Source organism: Montipora capricornis, chromosome 9, assembly GCF_036669925.1.
Source record: "Montipora capricornis isolate CH-2021 chromosome 9, ASM3666992v2, whole genome shotgun sequence".
Classification (NCBI taxonomy): domain Eukaryota; kingdom Metazoa; phylum Cnidaria; class Anthozoa; order Scleractinia; family Acroporidae; genus Montipora; species Montipora capricornis.
The window spans coordinates 29,873,338-29,890,546 of NC_090891.1; the positions used below are offsets into that span (position 1 = coordinate 29,873,338).

The 17,209-nt window shown below is 40.4% G+C and overlaps 1 protein-coding gene across 1 annotated transcript; it reads left to right on the plus strand.

Moving 5' to 3' along the window:
- Positions 1-11,363: 11,363 nt before the first annotated feature.
- Positions 11,364-16,750, plus strand: LOC138015481 (uncharacterized). Its single transcript, XM_068862548.1, has 5 exons — positions 11,364-11,492; positions 12,074-12,168; positions 13,380-13,635; positions 14,090-14,193; positions 16,622-16,750. The coding sequence occupies exons 1-4, from the start codon at positions 11,488-11,490 to the stop codon at positions 14,148-14,150; spliced, it is 417 nt and encodes a 138-aa protein (XP_068718649.1). The 5' UTR covers positions 11,364-11,487; the 3' UTR covers positions 14,151-14,193; positions 16,622-16,750.
- The last annotated feature ends 459 nt before the right edge of the window (positions 16,751-17,209 follow it).

Genomic DNA, 17,209 nt, shown 5'->3' on the forward strand with positions numbered 1-17,209 from the left:
TCCGAAGAGGTTATGTCTATTAATGTCAATGGTGATCCAGCCCATGTAATTGTTCACGCGGGTACAAATAACCTTCCAACAGATTCCGCTCAAAGATGTGCGGAAAAGATTGTAGATCTCGCAAAGTCAGTGAAGTTAAAATTTCCGAATTCAAGAATAGCAGTCTCTGCACTTACTCATAGAGAAGATTTAGATTTAAGTGCAAAATTGCATGATGCTAACGAAAGTTTGAAATCTTTGTCGGAAAGTAACAACTTCACGTTCATTGACAATTCAATAATTGACAATTCTTGCCTCAACAGCAGCAAACTTCACCTAAACTCTAAGGGCAGCTCACTGCTTGCCGTTAAATTTATTAATTTTGTTAGGTCAGGTTCTAGCCGTGGGCCATCCAGCCAAGCACGACAGGGTTTTCGCAGGCCCAATGTTTACAACCAACTGAGCAAGGTCCTGCTGGAGCTGGCAAACGCACGACGACGCAGAAGCAGGGATCGTCGTTACTAACGACAGATCAGTGTGATTCAGTAGAAGGTAATGATGTTTACTCTCCACTGCATTGCATCACATCCTGTAGAGGGTTTAAACTTGCCTGTATTAATGTTAATAGTCTATGTAAACACATTGATGAAATTCGCTATATTTTAATCAATTCTCCTTTGGAAGTGCTAGCCATTAACGAATCTAAGCTTGATGGCACTATTTCTGATACTGAAGTATATATTCCTGGCTATATTATAATCCGCAAGGACCGTAGCCGGTCAGGCGGTGGTGTTGCTCTCTATATCAGGGAAAATCTGTCGTACACAAACAGAATTGACCTTGTGCCCGACACTTTGGAAATAATCTGTGTAGAGATAAATCTTCCTCACAGCAGGTCATTTCTAGTCAGCACTTGGTATAGACCACCGAGCGCGGAGATGCAGGTTTTTGACGAATATGAAAAATTTGTCCAGCGTTGTGATATCGAACATAAGCAACTGATTCTCATGGGGGATATTAACTCTGACTATGCCAAAACACCCCTTGATGTACATACTCGAACCCTGCAGTTCATATCCTCAGTTTATCAGTTAGAGCAACTAATCAAAGAGCCCACCCGAGTTACTAAATCCTCGGCCACTACTATTGATTTAATTCTTACAGATATGGTCGACAATATAGCAACCTATGGAGTTTTTCATCTAGGGATTTCAGATCACAGTCTAATTTATGCGGTACGAAAGTCTGCTGTACCCAAAACTATACCCATTATTAAAGAGTTTCGATATTTCAAAAATTTTGTCGAAGTGGACTTTATTAATGACCTTAATGTGGCCCCGTGGCAAAATGTTGAATGTTTTGACGACAAAACAAGCATGGAAGTCTGATTTTGATGCAATTTTAGATCACCATGCCCCTATCAGACATATGCGTGTGAGACAATCATCAGTACCATGGCTCACGTTTGACATAAAGAAAATGATGAAGGAACGAGATTACCATAAAAAACATGCTATTAAATACGGCTCGCACAACAACTGGATACTTTATCAATCTGCCAGGAATAAGGTAAATTCTATGATGCGTAAAGCGAAATCTGACCACTTTCGCCTAAAAATCGATGCGTCCAAGGCCACTGACCCTAAGGCGGGCTGGAAATTGATAAATTCACTTACAGGCAAAGGTAAAAAATCTTCCCCTGTCAATGATATTCTTGTTAACGATAAAATTGTTTCTGACGATAAAGATATTTCCGAGTCATTTAATGATTTCTTTGTAAACATAGGACCAACTTTGGCCGCTGAATCAACGAAAAGGTCCTCCAATAGCGTTAACACATATCTCAGCAACATTCAGAATAGTCTTCCAGCCTTTCGATTCTCTAATATACCAGTGGAAAATGTCGCGCTTACGCTAAAAAACTTAAAGGTGTCGAAAAGCACTGGCCTTGATAAGATTCCTGCTAAGGTCCTTAAAATCGCGTCTAGTATAATTGCTCCATCTTTGACTTTTATATTTAATTTGTCACTTTCCTCTGGAATTTTTATTGATGACTGGAAAAATGCGCGTGTGTGCCCGGTCTATAAAGGCAATGACCGTCGTGATATGGGAAATTATAGACCCATTTAAATCCTGCCAATAATAAGTAAAGTTTTTGAGAGAGAAGTTTTTCAACAGCTTTATCACTATTTGAAAGTTAATTCTGTTCTCTCTAAATTCCAGTCTGGTTTCCGCCCTCTCCACTCGACTGTCTCGGCGTTGATTCAAATGTGCGATGATTGGTCTGATAATATGGATAAGGGAAAATTGACAGGTGTAGTTTTTCTTGATATTCGTAAGGCCTTTGACTCAGTTGATCATTCGATTTTACTAGAGAAAGTTAAGTTTTATGGAGTCGCTGATAGAGAATTGATGTGGTGAATTGATGTGGTTCAAGTCTTATCTTACTGCCCGACAACAACAATGTTTAGTAAATGGTTGCTTATCTTCTCAAAGTAACTTACTCTGTGGAGTTCCCCAAGGCTCTATTCTTGGCCCTCTCCTTTTCCTTATCTACATAAATGATTTACCAAATTGTTTAAAATTCACTACCCCCTGTTTATATGCAGACGATACTCAAATCTTTACCTCTAGTTTTGATATTGGCGCACTTGCCAATAATATAAATTCTGATTTAAAAAATCTAAGCGACTGGCTCACTGTTAATAAGCTCCAATTCCATCCTCTCAAAACTAAGTTAATGGTTGTTGGGTCAACATATAATTTGAACACTAAATCTGGAGATTTACCTAATGCAATGTCCATTGATAATAATTTGGTTTCAGGTGTAACCTCTAACAAATGTTTGGGAGTTCTACTAGATGAAAAGCTTACATTTGAAACTCATATTGAGTATATATGTAAAAAGGCATGTGCTGGCATAGGTGCTTTGAGAAGAATTAAGCCTTTTGTCCCCCTCTGCACCCTCGTAACTTTATACAGATCACTCATTCAACCTTATTTTGATTACTGCTCACCCCTGTGGGATACATGTGGTAAGCAACTAAAAGATAAATTACAAAAAAATCAAAATCGTGCGGGAAGGGTTATTACAGGCTCTTCATATGATGTTAGGTCCACAGATGTGTTGAATAACCTGAAATGGAAATCCCTTGAAACCAGGCGCTTCCATACAAAGGCTACCCTTATGTATAAAATCCTCAATGATCTATCTGCCCCCCGACTGAGTAACTCCTTTGTAAAGCTAAATGATGCTAACATAAATTACAATCTTAGGAATATCGAGACTGATCTAGCACTTCCAAGGCCATACACAAATTTTTTGAAGCGCAGCTTTAAGTATAGTGGTGCAATGCTCTGGAATAATCTTCCCTATGAGGCAAAGACCGCAAAATCGCTTTCTGATTTCAAACGCAAACTTGCGTCCTCGCCCTTCATGCTTTCTATTGGATCGCACTGATTCTATGTAATATACTTCTATTTTAAATATATATATATATACTTTATTGTAACGTGTTTACCTACGCCCCACCTGGAAACCAGCTTTTGTTGTGTGTGGCTAGCGTAGTGAAATAAAGTTGTATTGTTATTATTGTATTGTTATTGTTGCATTACCACCCCCCCCCCCCCCCCCCCCATCCCTTCATGACCCTAAAGAATACATTGTCTTACACAACAGCTGGTGCCAATGGCCGTGGCCACTAAGATCAGTGCACACAGCAGCCGTCGGCTACTATGTGCCTTCCTCTGCGCAAAAACAAGTAAAGGGTTTCTGGAAAGTGCAACAGAACTTCACCACACATGTTGCTAGACAGTTAGGCGACACCTTCGATTTATCCTTCTTATCTGAAACGAGTGAAACATTTAACCATAAGCAGGTGTACACAATTTATTTTCAGCTAGTGAGAAGTAAAAGTGACTGGTTCGCACCTATATACGAAATGTATTTATCATGGGTTACGTAACCTTTTCTTTGGGGTGTTACATGGTATGCTGTTTTTTGTCGCTTCATTAGCGGCAGGCTATATATATTCGAGTTGTCCTCATTTATATTCATTCGCGTCCTACTACCGTCCCTACGCCCTCAAAATTATGTCCGACGTTGAAGACGTTATTCCAGCGAACACAGATTTTTCTAGCAGCGGCCTTTTTGCCGTCTTCGCTTCCTAAACAACCTTCGTCTCAATCTCTCGAAGCTTCAGTACCATTCCAGTCTTCAGAATCCAGTGATATAGCGTCCGCGTTCTCTCTATTTAAGGATTATTTCGACAAAAAGTTGGGCGCCTTGAAGCGCGATATTCAAGACGAATCGTGCAGCAATACCGATTCTGTGGCCAAAAAGCTTAAAGAAGAATCCAAGATCACGTTTAGATTCGAAGGTAATAAGAAACAGTTTCAATTCAACTCCGACCTCGCAGAAAAGGTGAAGTCGGCGTCAGTTGCTCTCGGGAAGAGAAAATTAGACCTTGTTAAAACTGTACTCAATTGGAAGAACTAGACTCTGACATCAAGAAGCGCAACAAACTTATCAGACTGGCAGATAAGTCCGCCGCCGGTCGGGATTTGGTGAACGAGTATTTATCAGACGAGCTGGCTAGCGGGTCCGAGGACGAAAAGCGTATCCGCCGTGCCGAGCAGAGGGCCCTTCGTAAACGCAACCAACGACAACAGAAAGCGAAGCCATCAAAGCAAGGTTATTCACAACCCCAATCTTCTACCACAACCACCGCCTTTGCTGACCAACATTCATCATCCTCCAGACCTTTTTCTCGTACTTTTGGCGCTTTCAGAAAACCAAGACCAAGCGATATTTGTTTCGCCTGCGGCCAGCAAGGTCATTGGAGATCTCAGTGTCAAGTTAATCCTCAAACCAGATCTTCGAGCTCGGGGCAGTCCTTTCCTAGTTCTTCTGGTTTTTCGGGCATTGGAGGTAAATAGGACCACAGGATTAAAAGCTTGTTCTCCAAGGTTAGATATTAGCTTTAGTCCATTTATTAGACATGTATCCTTCTTATTTGGAGTATTTCAGGGAAAGGGCCTCTATTACTTTAGCCGATTTCGATTACGATCGCAATCTATTTGAATTTAAACAGAATTCCGCATTGCCAGTACTTAAGGGTAGACTTAGGTCCTGTTTAGGTTATTGGCACACTATTGGCGCCAACAGTTTTGTTATCGATACTATTAAATTTGGTTATCGGATTCCATTCATTAGTACACCTTGTCAGGCGCGTTTTTCTAACAATCAGTCAGCTCTTAATAACGCTTCTTTCGTGGAGTCGGCTATCGCTGAATTAGTCCACACTCACGTCGTCGTTGAGTTACCCTTTATTCCACATGTCGTGAATCCGCTCTCTGTCTCGATACAGTCCTCAGGCAAGAAGAGGCTTATTTTGGACTTACGTCATGTCAATCATTTCGTTTGGAAACAGAAGTTTAGGTGTGAAGATTGGAGAGTTTTATTATCATACGTTAATAAGGGCGACTACCTTTTCAGTTTCGATCTCAAGTCCGGATATCACCATATTGATATTTTTCCGGATCACCAAACTTTTCTAGGTTTCTCCCGGGTTTTTTCTGGTACCGTTCGGTATTTTTGTTTTGCATCACTTCCGTTCGGTCTAAGCTCAGCCCCATATGTCTTTACCAAGTGTCTCAGGCCACTCGTTAAGTTTTGGAGGTCCAACGGGATTAAAATTGTTGCGTTCCTCGACGATGGGTGCGGAAAAGGGGACTCACTGCCTATGGCCAAGGAAAATTCATTGTTTGTGCAATCATCCTTAAGCAGTGCGGAGTTTGTTGCCAATTCCGCCAAATCACTATGGACCCCCACTCAGACTCTTGTTTGGTTGGGTTTAGACTGGGACTTAGTTATCGGTACCATTTCTATTACCGATGTACGTATTTGTAAATTCGTTGCTCTGATTGACAAATTTCTCCTATCCGCACCTTATGTTACGGCTCGCGATTGTGCTGTTATCGCAGGTCATGTTATGTCCATGTCGCCAGTTTTGGGCAACCTGACTCGCCTCAAAACCCGTTTCCTTTGCAAGGTCATAGAATCCCGCCGTAGTTGGGATTCCCGTTTTAACATCGGGCTTCATAATGATTGCCTCTCTGAAATATTTTTCTGGAAAAACAATATCGTTAGTCTTAATACGAGAGCTATTTTGCCTTATGATGCTCCCCTTTTGTTTAGCTATTCGGATGCTAGCAGCGTCGCCTGCGGGGCTTTTGTTGTGGGCACTAACGAGGTGTCCCACCGTATGTGGACTGCTTGCGAAGCAGTTAAGAGCTCTACCTGGAGAGAACTTAAGGCTATACAATTTGCCTTAAGTGCGTTCAAAGACTCGGTTCGGGGTAAGTGTGTAAAGTGGCATTCTGACAGCCAAGGGGCAGTTCGTGTTGTGGAGATAGGGAGTCCTAGTGCAGAATTGCACTCTATTGCGCTTGATGTTTTCTATTTTTGTTGAACTCACAATATCACACTTATTCCCCAGTGGTTTCCCAGGGAACTTAATGCTTGTGCTGACGCGATTAGCCACATTGTAGACTTCGATGATTTTGGTATACAACCCCCGAGTTCTTTACACACTTGGACCGCCTTTGGGGCCCACATAGAGTCGACAGGTTCGCGAATGCAGCCAACGCCCATCTTCCCAGATTCAATTCTAGGTTTCGCGTACCCGGCACTGAAGCTGTTGACGCATTTTCAATCTCCTGGTATGGAGAGAATAATTGGCTAGTCCCTCCCGTCCACTGCATTTCTAGGGTGGTTCAACATCTCCTTGTATGCGGTGCGGTTGGTACTTTAGTCGCCCTTATTGGCCGTCTAACGTGTTTTGGCCTTTCTTGTTCGCAAATGCAATTCATTTTCAACCGTATGTCCTTGAGTACATTCATTTTCCCGACCCCTCAGGGATTTTTGCCCTCGGGTGTTACAAAGATTCACTCATTGGTTCAGATAGGTTTAACAGCGCGGTGTTGGCAGTCAGAATTGGCACTAAGGGGCCTTAGTTTTCTCAAGCCGAGTGGCTTTATGCTGGCCCGTGCGTTTTTAATTCCGCTCGTCGGGTTATTTGTCCTCGTTTCGCATGAAACTAGCTCGCCGAGTGGCTTGTTTACCGTGGTTTTTTGAGTTGGCCCACTCGGCCTTAAATATTTTTCCATCTGGCCAGGGGCATATTGCTGTATTGACTCCCAGTGCGTGTATTGAGGTATTTTTGCCATATGTTTTTCTTCTTATCCTCGTAGAAGTTCTCAAAGATGCCTTGCAGCCTAATTTTCAACAGGTTGAAGACGGGCGACTCCGGGCACTGGTTCAAGATCTACCCGCAGTTCTTCTTAAATCCAAAGCCGTTAGTACCGCGAGGAAGTATGAAAAGGGGTTCAATACGTGGAGGAAATGGGCCTCTCAGTTTAATGAAATTGTTATATTTCCCGCTTCTAGTGTGCACGTTTCATTGTTCTTTCTTAGCTTGATTCAAGAATGTTCTTCCTGCAGTACTATTGACGAAGTCCATTATGGGCTCAAGTGGGTGCACGATTTGGCAGGTCTACCCGACCCCTGTAATTCCTCGTTAGTGTTACCTTTAATAGAATCTGCTAAGAGGCTTCTCAGTGTCCCTGTTAAAAAGAAAGAGCCGGTGACCCCCGAGGCTATTCAGCTTTTAGTTTCTAAGTATGGATCGTCTTCAGCTAGTTTGTCTGACTTACGTGTGCTTACTTTGTGCCTTTTGGGTTATGCAGGGTTTTTTCGCTTTAACGAGTTGGTTCAGTTACGCAGGTGTGACTTTCAGTTTGAAGATTCTTTTATGAGAGTCTTTGTTCATCGAAGTAAGACTGATGTTTACAGGGACAGGGCTTGGGTTGTTATCGCTAAGACCTTCAAGCATACATGTCCTTATTTAGTAGTTCAACGGGATTGTGCGGCCGCGTCTTTGTCAGCGGACAGTGAAGAATTCATTTTTCGCCCTGTCGTTTTTCTTCGCAGTACCGGAACCTATAAATTGCGCGGGTCTGTTCCTCTGTCTTATACTAGAGCGCGGGAGATAGTGCTTAGTGCTTTCGATTCCATCGGCCTTCCCAAGCAAGACTATGGTCTCCATAGCCTTAGGGCCGGAGGTACCTCTGCTGTTGCTAATGTTGGAGTGCCTGACAGATTGTTTAAAAGACACGGCCGTTGGAAATCAGACAAGGCAAAAGACGGTTACATTAAGGATAGTGTTCATTCATTGTTGTCGGTTTCGTTGTCACTGGGTATTTAATTTTCCGCATTTCCCGTTCTTTTAGTTCGCACACGGCTCGTGTTGACACACCCCAATTGAGGTTGCTTGTTACATGATAAATGTTTTATATTCGTTTGAGCGGGGTAGCGAATTAGAATATAAATGTATTTATCATGGGTTACGTAACCTTTTCTTTGGGGTGTTACATGGTATGCTGTTTTTTGTCGCTTCATTAGCGGCAGGCTATATATATTCGAGTTGTCCTCATTTATATTCATTCGCGTCCTACGACCGTCCCTACGCCCTCAAAATTAAATACCCAGTGATCAGCTAGGGGCTTCTTTTACACGTAGTTTTTTGCATGCTGCTACACGAAAGGTTTAGCACGTTTTGTATCTTTAATGATTGATTGTTATACGAGCATAGTTTAGATCATTTTGTTGGATTGTTATTCTTGCTGTAAATTTTGTGCATTTCTGAGTTTTCATTCCGCTTATTGTATTGTTTCCATCCATTCTGTTGATAAAGGCATAATAAAGAGGGTCGCACATGGCTCGTGTTGACACACCCCAATTGAGGTTGCTTGTTACATGATAAATGTTTTATATTCGTTTGAGCGGGGTAGCGAATTAGAATATAAAGTCCGGGCTTTTATCTAGCCTTGAAAGCAATCATGAAACGTGCCAAACGATGCAAACTTTCGGGAAATCGCATCAGCATAGGTTGGCTAAAGATGGTCGGGCATTCCTGGAAACGTCCGAAGATTTTCGTGAAATGTTCGGGTACATAAAGGTGTGAATCTGATGATGGGGATAAATGTATTACAGGCTTTCTCTTTTTGAATCCAGCTTTTCGTTTACCTGCCATCATATTACACGCAACTCTCCTCCTCGCTTCAGGCCCATAACTCTCACTTAGTACGATTTCATTACCAGAAATTTAAGACAAAATGGCGGACGCCCAGACTCGACCCAGACCTTCCACTCTCTAAGAAGGGCTGCCGATCGTTATAGAGAAATGTATGGAGAAAATTGAAGAAGTGGAAATTTCAGATCTAAAGTGGCATACACGACATTTGCCGACCTCTAAATGTAAAGTGTACGTACCATATCATTATTTACGGTAGTTTTGGTCTCTCGAAAGTTCGCCAACGTGCCGCCAACAACACATTTTACGAACGGCTGTTACAGTTCCTTGAGCTCTCTAATTCTTTCAAAAAAGCTCAGAGGTGCCTACCTTCCCTCCACATTTTAGAGCATTTCGTTGATGTGAATCCTTGGTGCCGACCTCTCTAATCGTCGATCGATGTTCAAACTTTAAAACGTGATAAAAATTAGCCTTTATCCATTCCCCAAATTGCCGCCCAAATTGCGATAAAAGAGGTAAAAATACTTCCATTTCTGCGATAAAAGCGGTATAAAACGCACCACTGCGCTTTTTATTCCTTGTGAAAAGTAGGGTTTCTGTCTCCAGTTTGTTTTGATCGCCATCTTTACAGGTGGGTACTTCATATATGATTATTATTATACAAACATACATACGTTTATTTCACGTCCCCAAGGGGCTTTTCAGTGAAATACAGAATATCGCTGGCTAAGTGTACTGTGGGCCCTGATTTTTGAAAATTTTTTTTACTCTGCCAAGTCACACGCATGAAACGAAGTTGTTTCTTCTCACTAAAATCGTCATTCGAACAGGAGCCCAGACTCTAGTTTCCCCTTTTTCATTCTCCCTTGTATTGACAACCTCAAAAAAGAAATTAAATTGATTCAGATCCTTTGATAGTGTGTTATTTCAGTCCTTGTTTTTTCTATGTACTGCTTTCTTTATGCCGCCATCTTGATAATTTGAAACCGCGTGCCAAATACTTCGCGGGCGCAAAATGTCGCCGATTTCTGGTAATGTCCGTCCATGAATAACCGGCCATCGACTAATCTCCTCTTCCATCAGTGGCACAAGAAGGATGCTGCGGTGCAAAAGAGTGTCTTCAAGTATTTTAAACTGACTGTATATAAATGACAATAATATACATCTAGGAGTGGAGTACATTATCGAAATTAGACAGAACTTATTGGCTTCATGAAAAAAAAAAAACTCTCCTCATAAGTAACAGGTGAATTAGTATAACGATATGCCATAACTCTGAGTATCGAAACTGAAGATAAGCATAACTGATGCTCTAAGTTCAAAATAACGATTAAAAAAATCGAATTTAGGTTTTTTCGGTTCCAACGAAAAGTAGGCATAAATGTAACGTTTGAGTTTGCACACACCTGATCTTCACTAAAAATGCACCCGATGTACTCTTTGGTCTTGTCCATTTACTTTGCTTTGCTTTATTTCTGATTATTTCTTATTCTTTCTGGGACACTTGTCGAAACCTTATGCTTCAAAATTGCAAGAGAAACATTTAAGTTTCTTTATCAGGATTCAAACCGGTGATTTTTGTTTAAAAAGCTTAACTTATCCAAGACATCTTTCATAATGAATCGGTATTTTAGACCAATTAAATTTCGTTTTCTTAAACAAAGGTTTTATTTTGGAGATGCTTCAGGTTTGGTTTTTTAAAAATAGATTCATACTGTCATTTGCATTTGAAAAGACTAAAATCCATCCGGTCATTATAAATAATCGTAAAAGAGCAAGATATTCAAAAGACATTACATTTGAATTTTCGATTCACTTCGTTGAAAGAGCATTTTAACATCATCTACATAATTATTCGTTAACTGTAAATTCACTAAAAATGTCGTGATGTTATTAGAAACGAAAATCGAGGGTAGTTTTCCTGTCAGACAGACCTTTTCATGCTTATGAAAGAGAGCATAAGATTTTTTTCCCAGGAAGGAAAAACTACTGAATGGAACTGGAGACACACGAATTTGAGGGGTTTGTTTAGGCTGTGCCTATTCCATTCACGACAGGACGCTTTGAAAAGAGTAAAAACTTACAGAATTGTAATCCACACATATTCCGGCAAAATACAAGGATTTGTTTGTTTTTTCACGACATAAAGATGTCTTGTTAATTAACTTCATATGATCAATTATGCATTCCCATTGGCTGATTCTCGTGTTTGGCCAAAATTTACGTCCGGTGATTCCTTTATTTTTCTGTGCAATTCCAAAAAAATAACTTGATTATTTAAAACAATACTTTTGCGTAAGAGAGCTCATTTATCCAGTACTTAAGCATCAAAAAATGCTATCTTTTCTTGGAGCTAACCCAGTAAAAGAGACGGTGGAGTCAGGTTGAGCAGTCGCTGGGCTTTTCCCATTTTATGCTGTGAGTAAAATTATTGGTACTGAGTTTTTTCTTTTTATTAGGATGCTAGAAATGATATAATTTGTTATTAACTTCAGTTCTTAATTTTAGCCAGAGAATCCATTTGACATATTACACCGAGGGTTTTATAAATGTTGTACCTCGTGCCGCACTGCAAAAGCAATCCTCTCTCCTTCCAAAAATGGAAAAGAAAAATCAATTTTGAAGGACAAAGCATGGTAGCAGGTTTCATTGCTTTTCTGTGTTCACTTGTTAATTTGGAACGTTTTATTTTTCTTCACGGAGTTGGCCATCTGAATCGATATGCCCACCCGTACAAAAATGAGCGTTCGAAGATCGCCGGAAGAATTCGATGAAATACCAGTTTGTAGGAAAAGTTTTCAGGGGCTGGACAGAACACACACTTGAACTCTTCTGGTATCTATTTAATGCAAATTCGAATCGTAATGTCATTTCTAGATCAAACTCTTGAGGATTTCTTTCTTTACACGAAACTCGTATTCATGCAATCGATAAATGCGCAGTTCACACAATGAACGATTGAGGTTAACACTAACGTACATCACTCGTTTATTACGCAGAAACGACCAGCAAGTCACCATGTTGCCAGCTTTCCTGTTGTTGTCTGCCACCTTCTTGAAAGCGACATCTTCGGCTTCTCTTTCCTCCGTGGACGGTTCGTAGAGTTATTAATAAGTTCATTCCCATTGAGGACGGTGCCTACTAATTCAAAGGTATTTTTCCCCGGTTTATGATTATGCAGGAAATGTATGATCTTATTCTTGAATTATCTTTGAAAAATGCGTGGTTACCCCCAATTTTCTTTTTGGATTTCAATAACACTTGTTAAGATCTACATTTCCTGCATAATCACACACCGGGGCAAAAATATCTTTAATTAGTAGGCACCGTCCTTAAGTGAGGCACGGGTTTTTAGAGAGGACGACACTTGATTTTTACATTCGGAAAGCCGGATAGGTTTTGGGGTGGAGAGTGGGCCACATGGAGCACTCTCTTAAGATATTAATTTAATTTTAAACTGGATTAGCGTGGTGGTAAGGTCGCTTTTGACCAATGCGCCCCGGATTCGAATCCCGAACTCGAAGTCGTTGTGAATTGTATTTAGTTTTGTATTTAACTCCATAAGCTCTCTTTGCCGGGTTTCCCTCTCTTTAAAAAAATCTATTTCTTTAGTAGAATTAACTGACGAGGGTGTAGTGTAACGTGAAGTGCTAGATTCCCTAGATAACAAACAAACAACAACAACAACATTTATTTAAACACGATAAAAATTACAGCGGAGCTGATGTGGTCGTGGTCGTGTTCATAACCTTTCCTTGTACTTGTACATGTTCATTGCCGTGACTTTAACATCTTCAATTTCCACAGCCTGCGCCCGTCTGACCTTGTAGCTCAGTCGGTAGAGCGGCGGATATCTAACCCGAAGGTCGTGGGTTCAATTCCAACCCTGGTCAGAGTTTTTCTCTGTCCTTGTGTGGGCCCAGTTCCATCAGTAGGGTTAACGCTCACATGGTTCATATGGGATAGAAATATAGAACTTCACGTTACACTACACTCTCGTCAGTTAATTGTGTTTAAAATATAAGTGCTACACGGCCAACGTTTTTATAAACGTAACCTTTCCTTGTACTTGCACATGTTTATTGCCGTGACTTTAACATCTTTAGTTCCCACGGCCTGCTCCCGTTTGTATAAACGTAACCTTTCCCTCTATTTCTTTAGTAGTTTGTTTATGGTTTTCTTAAGGAGTTTTGTCCACAATTGTGGTTTGGTCTTCCCTATCAGATTCAAGCCTAAAATATCATTGGCCGTGTGTCAATTAAGACTTTTACTTTTAATACCTTACTTTTCGAAGTTGTCGTTCAGGTTATTGCGTGCACGAGGGTCAAAAATTCTACCTTGGAAAAGAGGTGGTTCTTCAGGATTGTAAGTACGTGTGCCGTTGTGTAGCGAATCAGGGTTATTCCTTCTTTATGTGCGAGCCACTGTGCAAGGCCCACTATGACGTCATGTGTGCGAATGGCGAGGAACCTGTCCTTGAAATGGAGGACAGTTCAGTACCGCAATGCAAGTGCCCAAGAAACCGCTGCCCTGAGAGACAATCCGTGGCTCACTCTATAAAGTACGTACCTCTTTGTCCTTCTTTGTCTAATTCTTAAGGACAGGTGTCTTTTCTATGAGAGTTTTGATACTGAAACAATCCTGAAGTTTACGAATGCCACACAACGTCAAGGCTTAAGCATTGAGATGAATTTCCCGTAAATGAAACGTTCACGGCGGGTTTTGTTCTTAAAACTAGCACACTATTTTTTGAAAGAGAGAAAAGACCCTCGCACTTTTCAGAACAATTTAAGCAATTGTCTCTTATAGACATTTGAAAAATTCAGGTTGCTCCAACGGAATCGCGTAACTCATGACCTCTGCGATGTCGATGCAATGCTCTACCGAGCTTCGAAGCCACACAGTTTTGTTGGTTTAGCACCCACGGTCTACTTTAGCCGAAATACAAGCACCATCCGTGTAGGTTCTTAAGAGAAAATATTCTTTCTGACTTGACTGTCTATTATTTTATGCAGTAATGGAACAGATAGCGGTTACTTTGAGCCTGACTGGGACGTAGAGATGGAGAAATATTAACCTGGCTCCACATTGAGCGACTTCCGAAACCTCGCTTTGCAGGGTTAGTAATCAACATGTCTTTTAAGTTTTATAATATGAAAACTGAAATTGAATGACCAATTAGGAGAACAGCTTCCACAAAGCACTACATATGAAGTGGCTAATGAATTTTATGAGCTCTCGCCGAGGATGCTACAAAGTTCTGCCGTGAAACGGCGAAGAATCACATGTTCAAAAGGAGACTCATTCGAAATAGCCTCCAACGGACTTCCCTCCCATTGACCTTCTAAAAAACATCCCTTTTAAAATAGTGGCTAATGTCTTATTTGGTTGGATAAAAGGATTGATCACATTATCAAACAAAACAAAGAATTTTTAATTTCCATTTTCAACAGTTTTTGGCGCCGCCATTTTGGATTTCATAACTCATTAGCTGCTTCTTTGATTTCTCAATTTCATCTTTCATTTCGCGAAAGTAAATTCAACACCAAAAAACCCATCTATTTTACCGGTTAACTCCTTCCAAAGCACAAGCTGCATAAATTTGACGACTTGGACTGTCGTTTGTCCCATGGCTCGACCGAGTTCAAGGCATGGGTCTATACTTGGGGTACACCTCACTCTTTTTCATGCCAGCTTTTAAAGAATTTTGGAACTCAAAGCTTATCAAGGAACTTTTAGGAACAGGTTTTTCCCACGAAAAGTATCATGTTTCCCATTACGCTGAGATAGCTTTTTAAATGATTGGCTTTTACAATAATGGGCGTACTGAATCTTCCAAGGGAGGGAGGGGAAGGGGTTGATTCCCTAGTCCAAGTATATTGGCCACCTCCTTTACATTCTTTTGTATTTATGTTAATTAGACCTACTGCCCTCATTTTGAAACAAATAGTCTTTTGCAATTTGCTCGTCTTAGCGAGGCTAGAAAAACTTAGTAGTATTAAAACAGAGGAATAATTTATTTGGCCGCCATTATGAAAGAGGTCAATGGGAGATAGAAGCTGTCATTGATGAGCTCCAGCTTCCACAGATTGTGCTCGGCAACGTTTCGGCAACTTATTGTGTTTGGAGCATTTTTTAATGGCCCCAGCAACTTCAAGGAATTGCCCACAGCAAAAGCCTAATTTTCGGAAATTACTAGTGAAAACTTGGGAAGAAGGGAAGAACGTGTTTTGCATATGTTTGTCCCGAATAATTCGTGCAGAAACCAGATTAGCCGATCACTGAATTCGGCTCGAGACGTAATAATTGTGCAAAAAAACTGCATGTTAATTGTTAAATAATTGAGGTTATGTATGAAAACTGAGAAGTCATTAAGTCAATGAGGTGGCAGAAGCAACCGCTATATACTTAAAATTTGCTAGAAACTAGAGAGTGTTTAAAGTAGGTTATATCTTGCTTTGTACTCTTTCTTTTGTGTACAACTTTTCACATTTTAAGGTGCAACTTTTTCGATGTTCGAGCAATTTTTGTGCTGCTTTTGAAAGTGAGATTTAAAAGTGAAAACGTGAAATATGCTTGCTTTAGGTTCAGAGATTATTCTCAGCAGACAAATATATTTGAGTTCGGGGTACATAAAGCAAACAGTATTTCAATTCCCAAGGGACTCATTTATCGCATATACCCTTAGTAATAGACCTCTTTCATCCGTGGCGGCCAAATAAAATATTCTTTCATTTTAATGCTAATAAGCCTTTCTAGCCTCGCTGCGACGACCAAATTTCTAAAGAATGATTGTTCCAAAATGAGGGCAGTAGGTCTAATTAACATAAAGACATTCTATTCTTCACAATCCTGACGCGATCGATGTGCCGTTTGAATGGGATATTCGCATGATGATGCTATTTGACTACCAGTACCAGAATCCTTCAGGTTTTGCTTGTCTCATGCTAATTAGAGCTGTTGTTATTTTACCCCACTGGGAATACAGAATTTAAATAAGAAAAGAAAAACAAACTGAATTCTGAAACCGTGAAAGTTGCCTATAGACCACTTTCATAAATGGCGACCAACTTTACATTATTTTGTATTTATGTTAATTAGACCTACTGCCCTCGTTTTGAAACAAATATTCTTTTGAAATTTGCTCGTCGTAGCGAGGTTAGTAGGGCTTATTAGCATTAAAACAAAAGAACAATTTATTTGGCCGCCATTATGAAAGAGGTCTATTCGTGAGCATTCGGGCTTTGGGAAGTTGGCGCATGCGCAGACCAAAATGCAACCAGTCACAGTACCCTTGCACGCGTTGCCAGATGCAGCCACCAAAGTCCCAAACTAGGTTTTTCGGGCAAATTATTTTTTCATAAAACATAGTCAGGCTAAGGCGGTAAGTGGCTATGAGAAACAGATTTATTTTTCTTGGTTCCCGTGATTAAATATTCGCAATTCTTTAAGTAACTGGAAATTAACGTAAAAATAATTATTCTCCTCTACCATGACGGGCACACAAATCTTATTACTGTTCCTTACCTTTGTTTTTTTTCCTGCAGGATCCTTTACTGTTGAGTTGAACTGCTCAAGTTATTTGCAAGAAGCTATGTTTCGCTTTGGTGATACAGTATGCATGATTGCAAAATGAAGCTGTTGTTTCTTGTTACCGACCATGATTAAATGTCACGGAGAAATGCGTGATTACTTTCCTGAAGCTACACATCCCCAGCATAGAATCTTATTTCACACCTTCGACACTAACAGAGTGTTAAACTCAATTCAAATAATCTCATAATAACCTGCAAGAGTATGTGCACGGCGGCCATATTGGAGGACCGAAACAAAACAATGATATTCCTTTGGGGAATAAATGTTATTTTTATGCAAATATCTTTAATTGTTTTGGTCCTCCAACATGGCCGCAGTGCACATACGCTATAGGATCAAGCGGTTGTTACCATGACAATGCGCTATTGTAAAGAAAAGGATCCCTTTGGTTATCAAAATTCACTTTCAAGGACAGTGCCTGCTAATTCAAAGATATTCTTGCCCAGGTTTATGATTATGCAGGAAATGTAGTTCTCAACAAGTGTCGTTGAAATCCAAAAAGAAAATTAGGGGTAACCATGCATTTTTCAAAGATAATT

Coding starts and splice junctions, on each gene's coding strand:
- LOC138015481 (XM_068862548.1), top strand. Junction 12,169..13,379: donor TTCTCTTTCCTCCGTGGACG/GTTCGTAGAGTT, acceptor GTTGTCGTTCAG/GTTATTGCGTGCACGAGGGT. Junction 13,636..14,089: donor TCCGTGGCTCACTCTATAAA/GTACGTACCTCT, acceptor TATTTTATGCAG/TAATGGAACAGATAGCGGTT.